The sequence below is a fragment of the Parasteatoda tepidariorum genome, chromosome X2 (genome assembly GCF_043381705.1).
Source record: "Parasteatoda tepidariorum isolate YZ-2023 chromosome X2, CAS_Ptep_4.0, whole genome shotgun sequence".
Taxonomy (NCBI): Eukaryota; Metazoa; Arthropoda; class Arachnida; order Araneae; family Theridiidae; genus Parasteatoda; species Parasteatoda tepidariorum.
In genome coordinates this window covers 52,613,103-52,639,598 of record NC_092215.1, presented here as the reverse complement: position 1 = coordinate 52,639,598, position 26,496 = coordinate 52,613,103, and the positions used below count along the sequence as shown (strand labels likewise).

Sequence of the window (26,496 nt, the reverse complement as noted above, 5' to 3'; positions counted from 1 at the left end):
AAATGATGTCAAAAAATACGATTAGTGGTCGAATAATGATTTTTAAGTGAAAAAAAAGAAAAATATTAAATAATTATATAAATAATAATAAAATGCTCTGAACTTAGCGTGTTTTAGACTAGATAGATTTCTCGCAGAATTTCTATAAATATTTCTTAACATACATGCATGTTTCAAATATGTCTTCGGATCAACCTCTGGGATGTTTCCCAGACAGTCGCATAGACATATTATTATTATTAATAATATGACAGACATATTATTGTTATTAACTAAACGAGAAAATGCGTGATAGGCAAATCGAGAGTAGAACCCTTTAAATGTAGGGCTACGCTGACCTTAACAAACTGCCTCATACTATATTTGCATTATTGGCAGTTTTAGCTCCACCTACCATCTCAAGTGACTAGGTCAAAATATTATTATTATTATTTTGTGCAAATGCTCTATAAATGATTGGCAGCATATGTAGGTGTTTATGGAAAGTTTAATGCTCATTCTTTAACCTGAAATTAATATCAAAAAACTATCTCATAACAAAATATTATAAAAAATTAATAAACTGTTCGCCAAATGAACTCCTCAAATGCAGCTATTAATATTATCACTTTTAACTAAACAGGGAAGTGCGTGATAGGAAAATTGAGAGTAGAACCTTTAAATGTATTGCTACGCAGACTTTAACAAACTGCCTCATATTATTTTTTGCATTATTTGCTGTTTTAGTGCCATCTATCATCTGAAGTGACTAGGACAAAATAAATTTTTATTGCAAATGTCTTATAAATGTTTTGCAGAAACAGGAGGTGTTTTTGGAATGGGATAGATTTTTTAAATTAATTTCAAGTTAAAGAATGAGCGTCAAACTTTCCAAAAACAACAACATATGCTGCCAATCATTTATAGAACATTTGAAAAAAAAATTTATTTTGTCCTCGTCACTTGAGATGATAAGTGGCACTAAAAAAACAAATAATGCAAAAATAATATGAGGCAGTTTGTTAAAGTCTGCGGAGCTCTTCATTTAAAAGGTTCTACTCTCGATTTCCCTATCATTTATTTCATTGTTTAGCTAAAAGTTATAGTATTAAAAGTTGTATTTGAGGAGATCATTCGGCAGACACTTTATCAATTTTTTATAATTTTTTGGTATGAGATAGATATTTGATATTAATTTCAAGTTAAAGAATGGGCGTCAAACTTTCCAAAAACACAAGTATATGCTACCAAACATTTACAGAACATTTTCAAAAAAAAAAATTTTTTTATCCTAGTCACTTGAGATGGTAGGTGGCACTTTAACCACCAATAATGCAAATATAATATGAAGCAGTTTGTTAAAGTCTGCGCAGCTCTACAATTAAAGGTTTCTACCGTCCTGCCGAGGACTGATCGTTAAAACATGGTTCCCAACAGATCACCGAAATCAAGCATCACTGGCTGTGGTCAGTGTTCGAGCGTATGACTACTTGGATCAGTCTGCGTAGGACCGAGAGTGTGTGGTATTGATCCTCGTTAAACTGTTCTACCGTTATACCGCAAAGTTCTCGACTTCGCGTGCAGGTCGTTGGGCTACCGAAGCGGGGGGTACCATTCTCTACAGAGGATCAAAATTGTGATGGCTTGTCTTCGGATCATCCTCAAGGATGTTTCCCAGACCGTCTCCAATAGCCCATTGTGCAGCTCTAGTGCAACGTAAATGAACTAAAAAACAACAACAAAGGGTTCTACTCTCGAGTTCCCTATCAGGTATTTCCTTGTTTACTTAAAAGTTATATCAATAATAACTGCATTTGAGGAGATCATTTGGCGGACACTTTATTAGTTTTTTATAATCTTTTGGCATGAGATAGATTTTTGCTATTAATTTCAAGTTAAAGAGTAAGCGTCAAACTTTCCAAAAACACCTACATATGCTGCTTATCATTTATAGAATATTTGCAAAGAAAAAATTATTTTGTCATAGTAGCTTGAGATGGTATGTGGCGCTAAAACCGCCAATAATACAAAAATAATATGAGGCAGTTTGTTAGTCTGCGTAGCTCTACATTTAAAGGGTTCTACTTTCGATTTCCCAATGACGTGTTCCTTGTTTAGTTAAAAGTTATATCATTAATAGCTGCATTTGAGGAGATCATTTGGCAGACACTTTATCATTTTTTTACAATTTTTTGTTATAGATTTCTGATATTAATTTCAAATTAAAGAATGAGTGTCAAACTTTCCAAAAACAGCTCCATATGCTACCAGTCATACGTGGAACATTTGTAAACAAAATTTATTTGTCTTAGTCACTTGAGATTATAGGTGCTGCTAAAACCGCCAATAATGTGAATATAATATGAGACATTTTGTGAAAGTTTGAGTAGCCCTACATTTAAATTGTTCTACTATTGATTTCCTTATCACGCATTTCCTTGTTAAGATAAAAGTGATAATATTAATAACTGCATTTGAGGAGATCATTAGGCGGATACTTTATTTATTAATTTCCTTGTTTAGTTAACCCTCCGCGTACGGCTCCCGCGATTTGAGCGGGATATCTGTTTCGTCCCCCACTACGGGTCACGTGAGAATCGCGGGCGAGGAAATTTTTCCCCTGATTTCAATGCGGAAACCGCCATTTCCCCGTGTACGATCATCATCAAAAGCCATCATCTGATGCTTATTTTCGCTACTAGGTGGCACTAGAGGGTCCGGGAATTTCGTGTTCTTCTTGTAGTTCATTTACGTCGCACTTGAGCTGCACAATGGGCTATTTGCGACGGTCTAGGAAACATCCCTCATGATGATCCGAAGACATGCCATCACAATTTTGATCCTCTGCAGGAAGGATGGCACACCCTCTTCGGTAGCCCGACGACCTGCACGCGAAGTCGAGCACTTTACGGTAGAACAGTTTAACGAGGACCAATACCGCACACTCTCGGTTCCTACGCAGACTGATCCAAGTGGTCACCCACCCGCACACTGACCGCAGCTAGTGATGCTTGACTTCGGTGATCTGCTGGGAACCGTGTCTTAACGATCTGTCCACTGCGGGGAATTTCGCAAATTATATGTATAGAAAAATTCGTTGAAGGAAGATAGTAACGCCTACTTTTTAATATGATAACCAGTAGATTGATGCTTTAACGTTGCATTTCATATCATACTTATAATTTTTGATATTTAGTGGTGAAAAAATTACTCAAATACTAAACTAAAAGTAACTTAAAAATCATTGTATTTCAGGACCGGAAAGTATATAAACTGAGCCGAATGCAAGGGTTAAAAGTTATAATATTAATAGCTGCATTTGATGAGATTATTTGGCGAATACTTTATTAATTTTTTATAATCTTTTTAATGATAATGATATTTGATATTAATTTAAAGTTAAAGAATTAGAGTCAAACTTTCCAAATACATGGCTAATTTACATCGACTTGCAATAATACCCTGCTCGTGAACCACAGTTAGCAAAGATTCCCAAAGACAAATTTTCCACCTTGGTAGCCCTCATATCTTTTTTACCTTCTAGGCAAGAAAAAGCGAAAAAGGAAGTAGGCTAAACGTTGAAGCGATCCTGCACTGCGGATCAATAATAAACGAACTGCTGCTATCCTTCGGTTTATAATCAAAAAGGAATCTAAAGCGTACTGCGCTAAATTGTGCGGTGAGGGCATGCGTACTCAAAGGCGTTTAGTGGCATCAGGGGTGCTCCATAGGAATAAGTTCTGTCACCTCTCCTTTTCTTCATTTACATGTACGATATGTTTAATATTCTTCCAAACGGTGTCATCTGTTTTGTGTATTCAGACAGCACTTTTCTTATTTACTCCCATAGCTTGCACTATGTGCTTCGGAAATTACAGTTAATTCTACTACGTCTCCAGAAGTGGCTAGTGCAAATGCATCTAACGGTTGACCTAAGCAAATGTCGCGCAATTGACTTCTCTCACCGTCAGATCGAACCTTCACCCGCCCTTCTTTTTCAAGGAGAAACACTGAAATGTGCATCCCATATCCACAGTTTAGGTACTAATGTTTCATCTAATATCTCAGCTATCTCCTTCCATTTCCAACAAAAACAAGCATCTATGCTGAAAGAGCTCAATACACTGTTCCACATATATAGCAAGAAATTTTTGGGGCTCACTCTGCTACCACTTACTTCGCATCAATCCGTCCTCTATATACCGCCCACTCTCGACTGTGATTGCCACCTTCATTATCCCTTTCTAGCAACAGTGAGCGAAAGATATTATACGCGGCGTACCGTGCAGCACTACGTTTTGCAAAGAGCTCCAAAGTGGGCACCATTACAGCTTCTTTATCAAGAAGCGGGTTGTCTGAGCCTTCAAGAACGCCACAATATGCTTTTTATGTGTTTTTATGTCCGGCTGGTCAACTACCAAACATTAAATGCGATAACATACCGTATCCACCATACCATACCACCCGAATACACATAGGAAATCAGCTCTCCCCCTCAAAACAATGAACTGCCTTAATCAACATCGATCACATGATTCATATGCCCCACGAAACTCTTCAGTTGCCTTCAAAAGTCCGCATACACACATCTGTCAAACCTCTCATTCCAAGATAAGAAGCTACCATCAAACACGAAGCTATCTTCTGCGATTTTGTCCTCAAACGCTGCCCTTACCGCACTCTACTTTACACAGATGCTTCCCGGGTGTAGACAAGACTGGAGTGGTAATTTACAATTCCCGCTCCGATTCTGCACTGTCTGGATCAGACCCTTCCATTTGCTCAATATTCACAGATCAGAGTTGGCCAAAAATGTAATCGATTACATTTTTTGATTACAGTAATCAATTACTTGTAATCATGATTACAATTTTCAAAAATTTTGATTACAGCTGTAATCATGATTACAATATTAATTACAGTAATCAATTACTTGTAATCATGATTACAAAGTTTGATTACAGGGGTTTGATTACATACATTGCAACGCAAGTACTTGCGTTTGTACAAGTACTTGCGTTGCTATGTATGTCCCATGCATGCATGTGCAATTTATTTATGAACAGTATAATATATGTATGCATGTACAATATAGGTATATCTGTAGGATGTACAATACATGTATGTATACATGTGCATGATATGCATGCCCAGTGTATTTATGTACATATACATAATATGTTCATGCTCAATGTATGTATCCAAATATGCATAATACATTTGTGTACGATTGTACGTACATTGGGCGTATTTATATTTTACATATATTCATACATACATTCGACATGCATAACGTACGTACATACACACATTTGAGATGCATATATTGTACAGATGTATATACATATAGCGTACAGATGTATATTCATATAATGTACATATGATGAAATGAACATATAATGTTCATATAATGTACATATGTGTGTACATATACAGTACATATGTGCATAAATATATTGGGCATAATTCTTTCGTACAAATTTTACATGTGTACATGCATGCTATCCCTATCTATGCATATGGTGCAATGTATATATGTACAATGAATGTATCCACACATGTACAATACACGTATGTTCCATGTATGCATATCCATATGTACTATATATGCACGTACAATACATGAATGTATGTACATACATTGTACATGCGTACATACATTACACGTATACATATGTACATTACATTTATGTCTAAATATGTGTACAATGCAATAAATAAAATGCATGTAAGTTAACTTTTAATGACTCAAGCAAGTTAAATGACAAAATCAAACGATATTTAAATTTAGTTTTCAGCTTTAATTGTTCTATATCATTTTGAAATTCTCTGAATAAAAAATTATTTTCAGGTATTTTCATGAAATGTTTGACAATACAGATTTATTTTTTTTATAACATAATGCATGATTCATAGAAATTTTTTAAATGGTAAGAAAAACGGTAAATTTTATGTGTGGAATTAATATTTAGAAATTCCAAATAAAATTATCGTTTGCTTTCTAAAAAATATGAGGTCGAGTTTCATATACCTTAGAATAATTTTAAAACAAATTTTAATAACTTTACTCATATAAATTTTTTTAATGTATGCACAATGTATGTGTATATTGTAATTACATATATTTAAATGTACGCACGTATTTGTACATTACTTGTAATTATGTACATGTATACGTTGTATGCACATGCATACATTGTGCATATAACTATTTTTTTGTACATCCATGCATTACATGCGCATAAGTATTAACAAAGTATGTAGTTATACAAGTACATACGTAAGTTGTACATAAGTACATACTTTGCGTGCACATATATCGATGTACATATAAATATGCATGTATACATGTACGCATTTTATTTACGCAACTATGTGCATATATTGTACCTTTAAATAACATTTTTACATATTGTACGCAAATACGTACAATTTTATATACAAACGTACATTGTATATACGTGCTATTATCGTAAATTTATACAATATATGCACTTAAGTACATAAAAGCATGCAAACGCATAAACATTATTTTCATATACGTTCATACATACATTGTCTATGTATACAAAGATACAAAACATTGCCTTTTTGTACAAACTAACATACATGCGTACATGTATCATAAATGCATAATTATATGTACTAAGCATATGCGCATTGCATTAAGTATATTACAATATAATTATGAATATTGTACGTACAAACAACGTTTGTGCATATATTGTATATATAGGAATCGCAAATTGTACGTTCATGCGTGCGTACATTCTATGTACATAAAAATATGTAAACACATGAATACTTACATAAAAAATTTGACTATAGTATACAATCGTAATAACTTGCAATCGAATAGTTTGATAACAAGAAATCACAATTACATGTAATCAAATTACATGTAATCGTGATTACATGTAATCATATATTTTGATTACTTGTAATCATAATTACTTGTAATCGTTTTTGTTGTGATTACTTGTAATCGCAATTACTTGTAATCATGATTACAAGTAATTGATTACTGTAATCAAAATTGTAATCATGATTACAGCTGCAATTAAAATTTTTTGAAAGTTGTAATCACGATGACAAGTAATTGATTACTTGTAATCGTGATTACAAGTAATTGATTACATAGCTGTAATTATCTGTAATCAATTACAGTTGTAATCGATTACTGTAATCAACGGCCAACTCTGTCACAGATGAAGGGAGTCGCTATCCTACTGGCGATTCAAGGATGTCACTCAAACTCCCAACATGTTGCTTTTATCCGATTAACTCTCAGTCCTGACAGCACTCGGATCCGCCACTGTTTCCTCACAAGGAATCATTTACATTATTTTATCTTCTTTAAACATTCTCAACAGTCAATCAATAGAACTAGCGTAGGTTCCTGATCACGCCGTGATTCTCGCAGCGAAATAGCAGACAAGATGGCCCAAGCGACGCTAGCCAAACCTATAATCTATAACAAATTTACTCCAGAAGACTAATACCGCGTGATTAAAGAATAGTATCAACAGACTGGACTATTTGCCTTTGAAAACAGCAAATACTATGCAGACTTTCCACATATGGCCCTTATTATTAAAGAACACCGTCTTTCTCTCTCCTGCAGACATCAAGACGACTTTTCTCGAATTTGAGAAAGAAAATACATAACAAAAGCTCTCCCATTTTGGCCTCGCCACAGATAACAAATGTTGACGCGGTACACCAGCTGATATTGATCACATCATACTCATGTGTCCACTTTTGGATCAACAGCGCTCCATACTCCGAAGACAACTTGGCATCGGGGCTCTGTCTTTCTCATCACTCATGCTCGTCGGGCTACCGAAGCGGGGGTGCCATCTGCCATCCCCTCTGCAGAGGATCAAAAATGTGATGGCAAGTCTTCGGATCATCCTATGGGGTGCTTCCCAATAGCCCATTGTGAAGCTCCAGTGCGACGTAAATGAACAGCAGCTCATCACTCTTGGATATATCAGACAGTCACAAGCTTCAATCATTTTTTCGATTCTTAAAAGCTATTCATATGGATGGTGTTTTCAATATAAATGTAAACAATAACAATCCCGAGTTCTATACCCGCTCTTGTTCCGGTTAGAAAGTTTGCAACGGCTTACTTCTGCGAGGCGATATTTTCAAACGGATAATTTTGTTTTCAATAAAAGAAATGAATAAGATAATTTCTGAGCTCAAATCTGCCGTATTTCATAAGATATTAATGCTATTAAGTAATTCTGGTGAGTTTGAAGTGAAAATTTGTTTCAGTTATTTATAGATATATTGTTCAAAAAGGTGGCATAGTGCTAGATTTTGAATAGCTCGCTTTTTTTGCAGTCCTGATTTGGCCTCTTTCCTTATGTTTATTACTGTTTGTTCTTGTTGCAAGCTGTGCACCATCTTACGTTAGTGTTAGCACCTTTATCATTGTAAACACGAGTATTGTTAGCATTGTAAACACAATTAATAAGTAATCAAATACCACGTTTGCAAGAATCTTAAAACACAATGATCACGTTGTGAGCCAAATGGCTTTAAAATACACCGGAGACAGTAACACGGAAGTATAGGCGGTATAGAGCTTGCAGCGTTCCCTAGTGTAGAAAGCACCAACCATTCTGTAAACTTCATCCTATCTCTCACTTTACGATAAGCGAGCTAGAAGCGAAATACTGCAAAGAGCTCAGTTCCAGAAACGCCCACCAATCGTCATCATCATCATCATCGTAATCGAAAATGTCATTTAAGATTCGATTATTTTTACAATGTTATTGTATAACTTTCACATCCTTATCATCACTTTGTTCCTCCGTTGCTAGCCAATATTGTCCAATAAAGGTCACAACTGAAAGTTGTACTGACAGTTTGGTTTGTGCTATGGCCCATCGAGAAAGAACTTTTGTTATGATTAAGCCTGACGGAGTGCAAAGAGGTTTAATTGGAAAAATAATATCCAGGTTTGAAAATAAAGGTTTCAAATTGGTTGGAATGAAGTTTGTACAGGTATATTCTTTGACATTGTCGCTCTGTAATTGTTTTTTTTTTTTTTTATTTCATTTTAGATAATTGGGCCTATTTATTTGTATTTTTTAATAGTATAACTGAAATTTCGATATCATTTTAAAACACTGATAAGTTTCTTACGAGAAATGTGCTGCATTTTGCTTTGTTCGCTTACAATATAGCAAAATGTGTCTCTAGAGTAATTGTAGGCAAAACATGAGTTGATAGAAATGAAAATGCTTTCGTGAATTCTTTTACCTTGTTCTGAAACATATATGGGTCATTCCAAAAATACAGTTCACTAGGCTGGTTAATTACTTAATCAAAATAAAGTTTTAGCAGCAAACTCTTAAAAAATTATTAATCACTATACTTTAAAACTTAATTGCATAGACTGAAAAATGTCATCCGTGTTACCAAAATTTAAACTTATCATCCTGTTTTTAGATAGAAAAATGAATAAGGAATTTTGCCCTGGTAACACTTAGCAGTGAAACTTCTTTTCTACTAATAATGTTTTCTTATTTATGTATGTACATTTGTCATTAATTGCAAATTCTGTCTCCTGTGTTACTATTTTAATATTTTTAAAACTTAAAAGTTAGCATAATTTCATTAAAAATACATTGATATGGGAAATTTGAAGAATATATTTTTGATACCTATTGAAGACGTTGAATATTTCTTGTTATTGTAGTAACAAAGTGGGCATACATATTTAACACCAAGATTTGAACAATTTGAAGCGTGGTATTTTTTATTTTTCATTAACATCAACTGGACCATTGAATTGATAGAAAATTCTATATCTTCTCACTTTTAAATTTTACATTACTGTGCAATTTGCATAGCCATGTATTTCGTGTGCCAACTAAAAGTAGCATAACATAAAAGGGATGGTTTGATTTGCGGCAAAAAAAAAAACATAAATACACTTTCCACCTTCAAGGCACTTTTCATGCAAGTTTTTCATCAGATCTATTTGGTAACTCATCTGATTTTTTTTCTGATTACTTTGTTACAGTTTCCTTCTTTCCAGCAGTTGCTCTATTCAGATGTTATCTCTTATATGAAAATTTTTTATTAATAGGGTGACCCTGGGTAATTCACGATCACTCTGTTTCTGGGGTAAATAATGATCACCTAAGTTTTATTTTAAGAAAATAATTTTTTTCTAAATTTGAGACATGGACAAGAATGCTTGTACACTTTACTAAGGTATAACTACATTTACTTAATAATAGTTTTTTGTTTAATCTAACAAAATAAGTATCTTTTAAACTGCTTTCTGTATTTTCCATTTCAGAGATGGGTTTCAAAAAGTGCACATTTCTGCAAAGATCTCCCTCCTTCTCTTAATAATAAATATTTTGAGTTACTTTCTTTTTCTTTGATATGAAAATAGTGTAAGCTCTTGTTTAATTGTTTCACATCTACTGTAAACATTATACCTAATTGATTATAGGAAACTATATCAAATGTTGCCCCCTACAGATGGGGTCATTATTGATCACTGGGGTAATTCCTGATCATTGTCATTTCTTTTCATAAATAGTATTAAAATAAGCTAATAAGTAGCTAATTGTCTTTTCTTAAGTAACAGTTCATATTTATCAAGTGAAACGACTTTAAAATATATTTTAACTCAATTTAATCACAAAATTTGTTTTTAACCGTATGCTAGACAAATGTGTTCCAATTTGTCATACCTTGCTTCTATCTTAATTTTATGTGTGTACATTGTTAGAATAATTTTTAAGTTTATAAATTAGTCTAATATAAATATGGTGAGAAATTATAAGCCTAAAAAGGATACTAAGGTTCTAGAAATCAAAATTAGTTCTAGTAATTAAAGTTTCTTAATTAATAAATTTCTTTTAATGATTGAAAATGAAAATTTCAGTGTGAGAGCTGTTGACATACCTTACTTAACTTTACATTCTCCCTTAATGAAGTTACAAAATCCAGTAAAAGTAACCCATGTGGAAACTCTTTCTTATATTCCAGCAGAACATGAGAATGAGTTGGCTGCTTGCCTAAAATACATGGCATGATACAAAGATTTTTGGAAAATTTAAAGTGCTAACCTTTATTTTTGCTTTTTAAATAAATTGTTTTATTGGCTGCTTAAACATATATTTTTGGTTCATTTGTTTGATCTTGATGTCTTATTTGTTAATTACCACTGTATAATTATTTTTAAACAGCCCCTTTATGATTAAAACTGGTGTTCAGGAATTACCCCAGAAAGGATCAAGAGAAGGGGTAATTCCTGATCAGTGAAAATTTAAAATATTTTAAATTCTAATTAGATTTTCAAACAAATCAAGGTAGCCTAGGACTCATCTCATATAGCCTCTAACGTCCAGTAAATATTATAATTCTATCCTGAAAAGTTTTCTTACAAAATAGATGTTTGCATTTTTTGATCAGGAATTACCCCAGGTCACCCTACATTTATTTATTTTTTGCTGAATGGATTTGCGAATTTTAGATTTAAAGCCTAAAGCTTCTGAAACATTTTTTTCTCAACCTATACTTTATCACCTTTTTTGTCACAATATTCCTTAAAAAATTTTTCTTGTTTCTTTCTCAGACCTTTTGTACTACAATGGCGTGCAATACCAGGAAAATCTTTCTCATAAATTTAGTTTTAGAGCGTGAAGTTAAATTACAATCCCAGAGTCTGTTAGCTATCTTTGGTGTATACTCTTTTCCTACCCTCAGCTTCTTTTTTTTTTTTTTTTTTTTTTTTTTTTTTTTTTTTTTTTTTTTTTTTTTNTTTAAGATTTATGTTTTCCTTATAGTTCTATCCCATCTCATTTTTTTTTTCTTGTCTCTGTCAGGTTACTCTTTTTTTAAAATATATTTTAAGTTAAAAGTGGTGACTGTTTTGCTTTATGTGCTGTCTTTGTTCTGCTTTCGTTGTACACCATTTTTTTCTTGCTAATCTATGTTCTCTTGCTGACATATATCACTTGCCAATCTTTTTGTTGTATGATATCTATCATGATCCTTGTTCTTGCATTATTCTTTATTTTTATGGAGTTTTCTTCTTTCTCTATGTTGTTGTTCCTCCGCAGCTGTTAATGGCATAATCTAAAAGAACTCAACATAGAGTATAATCTCTCTATTATAGAAATTGAATTATTTATGGAAGAATTGGTAAATTAAAACTTAAAGGTCTTTTATTGTAGCACAACCAATTATTACTTTAGAAATTATGTAGTAGTTAAAAAAAAAAATTTGTTTCTTTTATATTGATGTAAATTATGTGTATGTGTAATTCTAGTTTGTATTTTAAAAATTAAGTAACCAAGGTAAGGTGGCAGTAGCCCTCAACCTTCTAACCAAAAGAGCCATATCACAAAGTTAAAATTATGTTTCCAAAAGTATAAAATTTGACTTTTCTAAAAAAATTTATAATTTTCATTAATCTCTTCAAACAGCAAAGATGTAAACAGAAATAATTTCAAATATACATTAGCCAAATTGGAATTGTAATTGTATCATTCTATTATTATTTTATGGGGAAGATTTCCTTATCGAAATCTGCACTAAAGTAATTGCTAACGTTGGCAGTAAACTTTTTTTAAAAATTCAGTGCAAGTAAAAGACCAAATTAAAAAAATATTACTCTTAGACACCCTCTTGCAAACCTCTACATATTTCATTTATTTTTAAGCTGCGTTTGTACGCACCAGGAATATTGGGAAAACCGGAAATAGTCAGATAAAGTGAGATTCCAAACAAATGAGGGAACTAGTTACCCTATCAAATTGTGAGTACTTCACTCTTCTGTTTTCAACCGTAATTTTTGCATGTGCAATAGAGGATTTAAAAAAAAAAATATCAGATATTTATTATTCTTAAGATTTTACAGATTCTATTCTAAGACATTTCTGTAGTTTGTCAGTTGGGTGTCAGAGTTAGGCAATTGAAACTTAGCTTAGAGAATATTGACATGTTAGGTTTTTTTCTTTTGTTTCTCAATTTTTGTTATCCTTTATTCATTATGACATATTGTTTTATAATTTCAGAAAATGCAGTAGTTAATGAAGAGAAATGTTTTTTTATCTTTTGCTATTTTTATTGTTTTGGTTATCTATTAAAGAAACAATATTTTTTAATTGTATGAATTCTGCTTCCTCAGAGGTGTGCTATCATTTGCAAATTTTACCTGATGTGGAATCACATATGCTTTCGTTAAAAATAGTCTGCTTTTATAAATATAAAATTGGCTGCTCTTATAATATTTTTTCTGTTCGGCAGAAGAAAAAAATTTATATTGCACAGTAAATTCCCTTAGTCTTATTTTATCTTTCAGTCAAGTTTATAGTTTTTTGACAATTTATTATTTCTAATCAGAGTTGACATTATTTAAGTCTCCTAATTTTTTTTAAAATAAAAAATAGCTTATTACTGTCTCTTTAGAATTGCAATTTTATTTATAATTTTAAGTTACATTTTTAATAAATGTAAATTTTGATTTTTTATTTTTTTTAAAGATATCCTGGAATTTTACGTAACTCACCTGGAAAAGTCAGGGAGAAAATTTCTTTTTAAGTATAAACCTTGTTAAAGCTTGCAAATTTAAAATTCATTTTGTGTCTTGGCTACTGTAGTTGGCCTTGGCTTTCCAGTTGGTAATTTCCATTATGGTTACATATTTTGTTAAATCATCTAGTTACCTCTTTTGGGATTGAAACATTTGTTCATTGTTTTCAAATTTCAGATTTTTTTCAACCGTATATTTTCATTTGTTCTGTCTGTAAGATCAATGTGAAGTATCAGATTTTGTTAATCAAAGACAATATTCTTGTCTAATTAGATGGTCAAGTTCACTGCCGTTTCTATATCTCCCTCGCGATTTGTTTATTTGAATTGTCTGAATGTTTTCTTTAAAAAATTATTTGAATCTTTATTCATTGAAGTCTATGTGTCATTACCTAAAGTTGCTTTAGGCCTGATTTCTGTTTTATTTTGTTTTGTCATTCATTGTAAAGTAATCACCAAATAATGAAATTGGTTGGCAACTATTTTCTTCCCTTTTCTACTCCAAAAAATTATGAAGAGGCACATTGAGCAGTTCCATATTCTTTCCTGTTTTTGCCTACTATAATCACCAAGAAATCAAGCAGTTTGTGTGCAACCAAAAACTTTGGAAAAAATGGTGTGTAGCAATTTCTTCAGACAGACTACAAGCTATTCTCTCTAAATTCATCTTTTTGTCTGCTGTTTTGTTTTTTGTATGCCTCTGTCTAAATATCACCAAAAAATCTATGACTACTAGGGAAACCTCGCACCTTAATCTACTTTAAGTTGAAAATTAATAATAAATTGTATTTGATAGTAAGCAAGATACTTACAATTCCGTAATTATAAATTATTTATTAAAACTTTAAATCTCCATTATTTTTCTTTTGGAATGATCTTTCTAATAGGTAAACAATGATTCCGCTAGACTTAGGAAGAAAGTACATGTTCTTCGGAGATAGGACTTCTAAATTCCTGTGTCCTTTTTTGCTTAAAGTGAGTTCATATTAAAATGTTAATCCTTTTGTTAAAGATTTACATGAAAAGTAAATATTTTGAAATTAGAAGAAAAATAAAAATTCAATTAGCAATTTTGCTATACTTTTACAAGGAATTAAAACTAAAATTTTTATATCAGTTGCCTTCTAAATTTTAAAATCTGGAAATATTTTTCCATGGCTAGTAAAAGTTACATTTTTCTTTTCAAATCAGCATAATATATATAATATATAATGCTAGTTTGATCACTAATCTTTCTCTAAGGGAAGGATAAAACCATTGTCATTGAATTTGAGTAGTTTGGTACTAGTATATATTTAAAAAAAATTAAAAAGGAGTAAATGACATCAGGCAGCTATAGCTTAATTTTAGATTTAATACAAATATTTAAAAACTGTAATTCCTATAAAAAATATTTAAAAAAAACAATGAAAGTTTTAATTGTTAACAAGCATCAATCACTAAAATTTTTAATTTTTTTACGCAATAAGCGTCTTAGTTATGTACAATTTATTTCACACAAAATTTCATAGGTAAATTCCAACAGATTATGTGATAAAAGATCAAATCTTGATTTAGGTATTAACACTTTTATCTGTTGTATTCAAAGTAAGTTGGTTTTTTTTAGATCAATTATTTTATTAGAGAATGGGTTTTGTTAAGTTTTAAGCCAGTATAATTTATTACTAAACAGCGAATATTCTATAACAGTACAAAAAAAAGAGAAATATTCTTGATTTCAACTAGCTTTTTAAGTCTCTAATGCATTAAAAGTAAAATTTTTAAAGAATTAACTAATTACTAGGTAATATAAAATTTTCAAAATTCTGCATGAAAATAAATTAACTTACGCTATAAAGAATACATGAAAAATTAGAACAAAATTTGGAGAAGGGAAAGATGAAAGTCTCCCTGGTGAAAAACAAGAAGTGATATTGAAGAGATAAATTTCCCACTTCTTCCATCTATTAATATACACATTTATATATTTGTCTTTTTTGATTGACAAACAAAATATTTATAACTAGAACGAAGAATCAAAGCTCTTAATTACGATTGATTAAACTCCTGCACCAAGTGAGCACTCATGCAATTTGATTTTCTTCTGCTGTCAATGCAAGGAAACGGAGAACAAAAATTTTGTTTTTGTTTAAAAAAATTATTTAATTTAATTTAGCCTTAGAACAACAAAATTAACATGTGCTGATTTTGTTCATAGCCCTGAAAAAAAATTATGCATTATAACTTTCTTTCACATCCCATCTATGCTTTTTGCTATATTTGCAGCAATTTAGCATGAAAACAAAATCACTGGCTTACCAAAAATATTTTATGATAAATGTAATGTTTTTCAAGCAAATTTAACTATTTATTTTTATGTCATTGAAATAAATAAGAGATAGATCATGATTGGAAATAACTTTTTACGGTATAGTAATTTCTACTTGAATGTTAACAATGAATTAATATAAATAGATTTGGTTTTTTAATAAAATATGTTTTTCCAATGTCTAAATTATTTTTTATCTATCCCTTCTGGGGATTATTACTCATTTTTCAGGGACATTAAACCAAAGAGTTTTCTGCTGGTACCCTTCACCTCTATACACCGATGAGCCTGTTCTAAGCTATCATATATCTCCCTCTTTGAAAACAGAAAAATATTTTTCTACATTTATCTGTATTTCAAAATGCAAACTGGAAAAACCTTAATTTCCAAGAAATTACCAATCAACTCGGAAATTCTCAGAGTATTAACAGTATAGGGACCACACAAAACCTTACCGCTAGTGTTTCAATCTGTTAAAGTTTTTAAAACTTTTTTTTTATGAAATCATTATCTTAAGACTTTCCAGAGGAACTGTCATTTATTTATCTTGTCGTCAATAAATTTTTAATAGAAATTTCTAATTAACAATTTTATTATTTGTATTTATACTAATAAGCTATTATTTCTTTTAGTTCAAATCAAACTTATAACTATCATAAATTTTCAAAATTAATTCATATCTGGAGTTACAAAATTCATATCTGGAGTTATAAAATTAACAAGTGTATCTCTCTTATAAATACTAATATATCCTATAAATTTTAAGTTGAATATGTGAATTTGTTATACAATTAAATAAAAGTTTAAAAATTTTTTATTGTATTTAAAAATATGTAATTAAACAATACTGTTTTAAATAAGACTTTTTGTGAAACATTTTGTATTTTACTCTGGAGATCTCTGAGTATTTGTGTGGGCAGTGATCACTGGGCTTAATTCTGAGAAAATTTTATTACTTTGATTGCAGAGTTTATGCTAATTTATTTAAAGTAGAATGAAAAGATGGAAGTTTCTCTCTGAAGACGACTATTGATAACTTTAGATATTGGTATTTCAAAGTTTCCTCTGAGTTATTTATAAACCTAAGAACTTGTCTATTTATTTATTTTAGGCATCAAAGTATAATGTAATTTATATTTTTATTTTACAGGCTTCACAAACACTTCTTGAACAACATTATGCTGAGTTAGCTGGGCGGCCTTTTTTCCCAGGCTTAGTCAATTATATGCAACTTGGACCTGTTGTTCCAATGGTACTGCTTTTGTAGTATTGTTTTTATTTTTATTATTTTATTTATTGACTTCATGATTTTTTGCATATCAAATGTGTATAGTATGTGGAATTAAATTTCACTAATTATTTACGTTTAAATTTAGGTCTCAATTATTGAACTCTGTTTATTCATTGATATTAATAAAGAAAAGAAGATAATTGTCATAGATTATATTTATGGTTCTATTTTAATATAATAAATTTGTTAGTTTTGTAAAGCTCTTATTAAATTACATTTGTAATACGAGCTATTCTTAAAATTTTGTCTTAAATATTTATTAATTATGTATTTATTTTAAATATACTCATAGAATCGAAAATTAGAAACTTGTTATGCAGAAATCGGGAGCGTCAAGCTCCTTCCAAAATTAAATAATGGTTTGGGTGACACCAAGACAATGAAAGAAAAAAATTACCTGAAAGAAATGTCCGTTTCGAAAAAGATTTTTTAAAGTTTTTATAGTAATTGCTGCCTAATTTAAATAATATTGTTTTTGTCCAGGCTATTTAATACATCGTTTTTAAATAGATGAAAACTGAAAAGTAACAATTTGGGAAGAGTAAATAAATTTAATAAAATTCTTAAATATAGAAAATCAACTGTAGTTTATTTCAATATTTTACATTGTAGTAAAACCGAATTCTATGTTACTCAGAACTATAACAAGAATCAAACAATAACACAAATCCATAGAGAGTTTGAAGGAACATAAAATCCATAAAGAGCTGATACAGTCAATACCTAGGTATACAAAATCCATTTTGTGCTATACCTTGAAAAAAAAAAACATGGATTTTTTAAAAAGGGGGGAGCTGAATTTTTTTTTTTCTTTACCATACTTAAAACTTTACTTTTCTTTTCTTTACCATACTTAACAGCATAAGTACCATTGCCATCAGCATTAGCATGATTAAATCATTGATATAAATCAACTAATTTTTTATCATTAACCAATTGAATTAAACCAGTTGAATTTTTTTTAAAGATTATTAAATCTAAAATATTTTTATACAATATAATTAATGAAAGGATGATGCATTTAAAGGCTGAAATTTTTTTTATTTTTTATATCATACAGTTTTTAAAACTTTTCAATTTTATTACTTTGAGTATTTTCCATTAAATTTGAATTCAATCACTTAAAAAAAGAATATTTTTTCAAAGAAAGTCATTTTATGTTCGATACACAGAAAGTCCCTTTTACTTTTTTCCTTGGATCCTTTTTTCCTTTGAAAAAAATCCTTGATATCCCTCAGACTGAAATGAGATATTTTTAATACATTGCTGACCGGCAACATTTCTGAAAATTACCCCATGTGCCCGGCTATTGTTTTGAAAGCGGATGTGGAAGTAAAACAATATAAATAAACTTTAAAAATTTTTAATGCCGTTTGATGAAAAGTTAACAATCACCATGCGTAATGGTACACCACAAATTTTACAAGTATATCAGGTTTCGTAAAGTTATAATAAATTGGTATAGAATTTAATAGTAAAACTTGAAAAGTAAGGACAATTACGCCCCCTTTTTAAAATAGTCGCCACGAGATCACTGATAACAGAAACACGAGTTAACTCGTGACCAGTCAGCAATGTGTTAAGCAGCGTTATTTTAGTGTTTCTATAAATTTAATTCCATTACAATTTCAATACTATTTTTTATTTATACATTTTATTGTTTTAATAGAACTTTATTAGAAGCAGAATATTGGAATTTTTTCAGGTGTGGGAAGGATTGAATATAGTTAAAACAGCTAGAGATATAATTGGTGCTACAAATCCTATGGAATCTGCTCCGGGTACTATAAGAGGAGACCTGTGTGTGCAAGTTGGCAGGTAAATTTTAGAAAAAATTACTTTCAAATGAATAAAATTTCTATTTCATTCTTTAAAAGATAATTACTTATTTATATGGGGGCTGCCACCTGCCATTTTCTCAAATTGCAAGAAAATGTTTCATTTAGGGATTGACTATGCTTGACAAATTGTAAGAGCTGAATTTCTTTTTCTTCCCAGCTAATAACTTGACTACATTAATGAAGGTTTTTGTGACATAATGCAAAAATCATTACAGTTGATGCAATAAATTAAGTTTTAAAATTGCTATGCCTGGTACAACCAATCAGCTAATAGTAATGAGAAGCACTACTCTAGTAGGCATTGTTAAAGCAGTATTAGAAATGCTTAGTTTTCGTATATTTTCTAAAGCAACTACAACAAATACTAAATTTTTAGAATTCTTAAATACTACAGCTCTTAGTTGCAACCCAAAACTGTTATTAGTGTGATATGCAGGTGTCCAGGAAATCTTTAGGGGGGGGGGACAAATGTTTCATGACATTGTTAAAAATTTTAAAGGTTTTAATTTTAGGAATTAAGTGAGAGCAATTTTTTTCTTCAGTCTTTCTCTAGCACATATTAAAATTTTCCCAGCTGTGAACAACTTGGGTATGAGAGGAAAAATATATTTTAAGAATAGAAAATAGCTAAATGTTATTGCCATTACCATCATACTAAGTTTTGTCCTTGGGGTACATTTGCTTTTGACTGTACTTTATGCAATATCTAGTTATGAATACCCATTTTCATCATTAAAGTTTATGTTTTTTTTCTGAGAAATTGGTTGTCACAAATCTGATTTAACTTTTTAAGTGTGGTGTATATTCATGGGGAGATTAATTAGTCAGAAGACATTTTAACTCCCTAGCTAAAGAAGCAAGCAAGATAAACATATTATTAAAATTACTTCTTGCTATCAGAGTTTGTATGCAAAGTTTTACTAGGTGGTAGTAATATTAAGAAGAAAAATAGTATTTTATATTTGAAACTGCCAGAATATTTTAATAACTGTTAGTAAATATACCTAAATCTTTGGCCTTGAATTATAATTTCTTCCTCTATGATGAAAGCTAATTCTGAATCTTTCAACTTCATTATTCCACTATTGATACATATTAAAATTAATTTTTACCAGGTGCCTATGAACCATGTAGAAAATTAAATATTTTTAATTTCAGTATTTTTTTCCTAATGTATTGTGATTTATCATAATAATATTTAAAAATTTAATTATTGATGTACTATAATTAGTTATTTGTGGGGAATTCAATAGTAATTATTAAAAGAATTTTACTAATAAATATATAAATGGAAAATATTTGAATTATGTTGAAAATTTCTGTATATTATGATATTCATACAACTGTTATTTATGCTGGACCCTTTTGTAAATTTTTCTTTATAAAACATATGATTTTTGCAGGGCCCACTAAATTCATTTTTAATGAAGCATTTATTTTTAATTCATTAGCATTAAGCATTCATTTTTAATTAAGCAAATTAAGTATTTCACCTCGTGAAATTCGATAAAATCACAAATTCAGCAAAACAAATTGTGTTTTTGCTAAAAAAATTTCGTTTGAATAGAAAAATATATCTTCCCCTCGATTCTTACCATTACGTCAGTATGAATTTTAATTAGAATTATATTAAGTCCAGATAATGTAAGCATAAAAAACCCATGTAAAATACTGATTAACATGTTTGTTGCCTGAGCATGCAATATCATGTGACAAAACTTTCTTGTGGCTTGCGACATTGAACAGGGATGGGATATTTCTGCTTTTTAGTGGGTTTCCTCCTTTTATGCTTTTGTCTCTTAAATTTCAGCCTTTTTATCAAAGACTCCGATTCTCTAAACGAGTGATTCTGAAAATTAAGTCGTTGAAATAAAATAATTATATTTATTTCTGATTTGATATATAGATATAATCAATCGCATAATATATCGAAAGATATATAGAAAATTCAAACTACATAGCTGTCTACCCTTCCACATATCTACTTATTTTAACTATTAGCTTTTGCAAGCAGAAAATAAGATTTTCCTCATTTTTACCCTTCTGCTAGATAGCTTGGGTTTTCATAATCCAGACATCGCTGCATTTTAATATCAAACGTCAATTTTTGTATTTACCTGATTTCAAAGTTGCGTGTTGCAATTCTTATTCACGTGATTTCAATATCCTTCATTGCAATTCTTATTTACGAGATTTGTATTGAGGCGTTTTTAAAATTCTGTGTAACATATCGTAGTCATGTGAGTTTATCCAATGTCGTGATTTGTTTTTGCACTTGTAATATCTAACATCTATTTTCGTGTTTGCACATGATTTGAAAATTAGGTTTTGGATTCACATTCATGCCATTTAGAAAATATGCATCGTAATTTGTATTTACGTGATCTGAACATTATGCATCATGATTTGTATTTTACATTTTTGAAATCCAATATAGAGTTTCATTCCCATGATTTCAATATCGCGATTTATATTCACGCGCTTTTGAAATCCTTTATCACAATTCTTATAAATGTTAAGTTTTTTCTTGAATTAGTTACTATAAATGTGGCAGTTTTTCTATCGATGATTATTGCTATATATAGGCATTACAACATCAGCGAAACTGGATGAGAATATGTTACTCATATTTTTGCTATAAATCATGTAAGATATACTTTCATGAAAATCCAGCTTTTTTGCCTTTTGGCCAATCTCATCCCTGATTGAAGTAGTTAGATGCATATTCTCATCCAACTATTTTATGTACTGTACTGAACTATATTTTTTGCTTAAAATTTTAGCTTATTTAATTACTAACAATGAACAATTTGCCATATAATATGCAATAAATTTTTGACTAAAATTATACTATGTTGTATTTTAAAGTTTAATTTAATCTTGTTATGTAATCTTTAACAATGAATTTTCTAAAATCTTATAAAATTGAATTTTCATGTTTGCATATTTTTTTTTTTTTGCAGAAACATTATTCATGGAAGCGATTCCCTTCCTAGTGCTGAGAGAGAAATATCTTTATGGTTTACTGAGGATGAACTAACCAACTATTCCCAAGCAATGGATAGTTGGATATATGAAGAGAATTAAAAAAGGAAATGATTTTATTTAACTGAAATAAGCTGTCCTGAAAGTGTAAACATTTTTAAATTAAAATTCATTGTTTCTTCATCAAACCTCTGCATAATTGAACAAGAAGTGTTTTTTTTTTTTAATTTTTTTTTTTGCACCCTTTGCTTTACTTTTTGAAATTTAAACAAAAAATTTTTAAGAAATTTATTTAGCTGATTTTAGTATTTTGATTTCTCTTGTATATATTTTTTCAAGTGCTCACTCTTTAGTTCTAGTCACATTAATTTAATCTTGGTATTGTTTTTTTTTGTTTCTGCTTTGTACTTGCTGAATATTTTTTTCCAACTACTCTTATTTATGAACACGTATTTATTCAAGCATTCCAATAAATAGATATTAATATAAATGATCTTTATTTGTGTTTGATTGTTATTTACATTTGGGAAGAAAACCTGATGAACCTAATACTGAGAATTTATTTTACTTAAACATTAAATGCTGTTTTTAAAAAAAAAGTTTCTTTTAATAAGTGGATTTTACTACTATTTTTGATCTAAGAATCAAAAAATTTAACTGATAATAATTTAATTATCAAAATAAACTGGCATTGGTTTAACTTTTGTGAGTTTACTAATTAAAACTAAAGCTATTTAATTTGTGTTCTGTGTACCTGCGAGTCGTTTACCATATACAGTTTAACTTAATAACTTAAACAATTAAGTGAAAGATATATTGTATAAAAAGTATATATTTTCTATAGTATTTAAAACAATTTTATACAAACAGTGTAGTTATAGACATTTATAAATGTTTTATAAATTATACATTACAAAATTCCTCGCATTATTTCTTCAATGGAACATCATTTCTGAAAATCAATTCGCTGAAAAGAAGAAAAACGTTTTAAATGAGTATTCAGAGAGTTACATGTTATTCCTTAAATGAAATTTCTTTCAAATTTATCATATAATGAATAATCAAATTATAGTTTGAACATCACTGTAAAATTATATTATTCTATTTACTTCATTTACATTCATAGTTGAAAATCTTTCATTGAAAGTATAAGTTGAAACAGGTGAAATAAAGAGCAACATGCTTTAATAGTGAAACTGCAAATAATGAATTAAAACACATCTTTAGTGCGAAATACAACTCTATTTGGCAAATGTAAATAGAAAAATGCCTGAAATTCTTAAGTATCATATTTTATGGGTCTTTAAACCTAAGCATATAATTCAACTGCTTATAATTCATAAATAAAAACTGCTGATAATTGATTAGGTGCTTTCCAAAGATAAACTAATCAAATTGTTTACCTTTTCATCTTCCACTGTGTAGTATATATATTCAGGAGCATTGGATGTTGATCTAAAAAAAAATTAAATATAAGAGATATAGTGCATATTTTGTTTAAATCTATTTTTAAGTGTGAGGAGTTTTTGAAAATATTACAGATGTTTGCAAATATTTTTTTTCCTAATTACCAGCAATGTAGCATATAATACTATTTTAGTGATTTAAAGAATTCACAATTTACATTCCTGTGGAGTCTCCTGTTTTTTAAGAAAGACTCCCATATTTTACTTCTGTCTCCCGTTTACCCGTGTATTCTTAAAATTCTCCATATTCTTAAAAGAAATCTTTTAAAAAAAATAAATTTTTAGCTATAAATATCCATTAATAGAAAAACTACTTTGCTTATTCCTCAACAGATGTGCTATTGCCATTCCGGGACGGCTATGTCGTTTATTCAGACAATCATTTTTTCTCCAATAACATGCTTCAATTTTTTCCTATAGGAATCTGGCAATGACTTCGTTTGTTTGCATTGTATATTTACCAAAAGTCAAAACATAAATGTATTTCTTTTTTCAGAATTATTTATTGTGGGTGTGAGTTTGGCCTCTAGAAAATGAGCTGTATATTTATTATTTCCAATTTTTTTAATTTCTTTTTTTGACTTCATGATTATGCATGATGTATCAAAACTGTACACGTATCCCAAAGAATTTTGCTAGTAAAATCTTCATTATTTATTTCTCCAATGTTGGCAGGTATGGCATTATAATATTGTATTCAATAATAAACATAACTAATATGGCAAGGTTTAAAGAAATTTGTGAAAGCTGTTAAGGATGAGTTGTCACTGAGGTTATTTTATTTCTTGGTTTTTGATAAAGCCGAACATGGCAAAAATATTGAAAGCTCAAATCAGAAGATACACAACTAGTCCAAAATATCGTAAACAGGCTTTTAATACAAAACTCATTTTGTATGATTGCTCAAAAAAAATTTTTTTTTATTCATTAGAACAAAATTCCCTTTAAGCTAATTGCTTTCATTCTCTGAGGCCTGTTATTCAAAAAGGTTGTCTTTTGTCGTCGTGAAAAAAAATTTTTTTTCTTTAATGTTTTCTCAATTTTTTCTTTTTTTGCAGAATTTTTAATAGCAAATTTATACTTTTTTTAGGTATCACAAAAGGTAGCTTGAAATATCAGTAGTACTCTTATCTTGGAAATTTTTAATTTCTGTCAATATTTATAATGTTTCAAAAATAGATTCTTACTTTTTACAAAATTTTCAATTAAAGAGCAAAAAGTTGTGATCAGCAGTATTTTACTTAAAATTTTATATAAAATATATGTTTTCTTAAAAATTACTTGTTTTTACTTTTGTTTGATAAGGTATAAGTTATATGAGTTTCAATTCACAATTTTCTTTTGAGAAATGTTAGAAAAGATTTTCGAAAGTATTTTTTTTTTTTAAAAAAATTATCCTGCTGTTATTGTTTTTGTTCATTAGCATGTCTTAACAGAAATATATCACTTTAGCCTGGATTTATATGAAAATTTTCAAACACTGAATTTCACTTTAGCCACATTTATTTGAGGTTTTTATTAAGTGACCTTTGAAAATGAAGTTTCTATAAAGTTCAAAAAGCAGTTTTTTAATATTAAGATTTTTGCTAGATCGAATCATGTTATGGAATATAAGTTTTTTCTCTAAAAATTTTCACCAACATGTACTGAAGGAAATTAATGTCTGACAAACAAAGGTTGTAATAACTAAATTAAAAGTGCAACAAAAATTAACTGAATGTGACAGTGTTAATTTAATATTATATATATATTTTGAAGTTATATTGTCACTAATTAATACATAGTTCGCATATTTTTAAGAGGCCTTTTCTTGTATATTATATATATGATGGGTTTTAACTGTTACAAATCTCATCATGTTTTATCTTAAAAATGAAGCAAAATATTCCTTGGGCATGCTTCGTTGTGATCAACTCTCTGCTAGAGGAAGAGTCTATCATATATCCAATTATAAGAAAGATATGAAAATGGGTCAGCTAGCGAGGTTGATTTTCGGTCACTAGTATTGAATTTTATAATTTTCTCACTAGTGTTGTTGCCATTTAATTGTAAGTCTACTCTGAAAAGGAGTGCTCCTCGAAGATAGGTTCTTTCCTGCCCATTTACTTTTTTCTGGGGTCATAGCATACATGAAATCTGGGTAAATATGCTGAAGGTCTTAACAAGTTTAAATGAATTCTGTGGTGTCTTATTTAAATTAGCCAAACCTGAGTCAATAAATTGCAGTTATTTCTTTTAAATGTTTTTATTCATTGATGTAACTAAATTATACATTTGCATAAATATTTAACATTGATGCATCCATTAATATTGACTTTTCAGGGCAGAATTTTATAGGATTTTCTTTTAATTAAATAAAGCATATCGCATTATTTTCAAATTTTATGGCTTGCTAAATGATACTCAAAATGCAATGCAAAGACCTATTTTAATTAAATTTGAATTTAAAATCATATGAATTAAATGTTTAAAAGGCATAACAACCAATTTTTTTAATATTTTTAAAAACTTGTTTTTTCTTTATAAAATAAATACAAAAACATCTTTCTTAAATGCTTTTAGGATCAAAATCTTTATTTACCGAGTGGATATGAATTCTATTGGACAGAACTTAAATCTTGTTAAAATAACTGCAGTGTTCTACCTATTTTTGTATGCTGCCAAAATGCTAAATTATAGCATCAGTTTTCTAATCAATNATAAAATAAATACAAAAAACATCTTTCTTAAATGCTTTTAGGATCAAAATCTTTATTTACCGAGTGGATAGGAATTCTATTGGACAGAACTTAAATCTTGTTAAAATAACTGCAGTGTTCTACCTATTTTTGTATGCTGCCAAAATGCTAAATTATAGCATCAGTTTTCTAATCAATTAGTTATATTCATTAATATGAATTGAAACAAGCTATCTAAAAACGGGTCAAAATTGATTCTTTTGAGCTTTCTAATCTACTAAACACCATGAGGCTATATTTAAATTAAGCAATTTTAAATTTTATTTCAAAAACTCAAATGCATATATCAGCTTAAAGAGGACATTTAAATTTT

The 26,496-nt window shown here is 29.5% G+C and overlaps 1 protein-coding gene across 1 annotated transcript; it reads left to right on the top strand.

Annotated features, from left to right (window-relative positions):
* The first annotated feature begins 8,679 nt into the window (after positions 1–8,679).
* Positions 8,680–22,472, top strand: LOC110282427 (nucleoside diphosphate kinase). Its single transcript, XM_021145765.3, has 4 exons — positions 8,680–8,997; positions 17,013–17,114; positions 18,859–18,971; positions 21,958–22,472. Exons 1-4 carry the CDS (start codon positions 8,731–8,733, stop codon positions 22,079–22,081), a joined length of 606 nt encoding a protein of 201 aa, XP_021001424.2. The 5' UTR covers positions 8,680–8,730; the 3' UTR covers positions 22,082–22,472.
* The last annotated feature ends 4,024 nt before the right edge of the window (positions 22,473–26,496 follow it).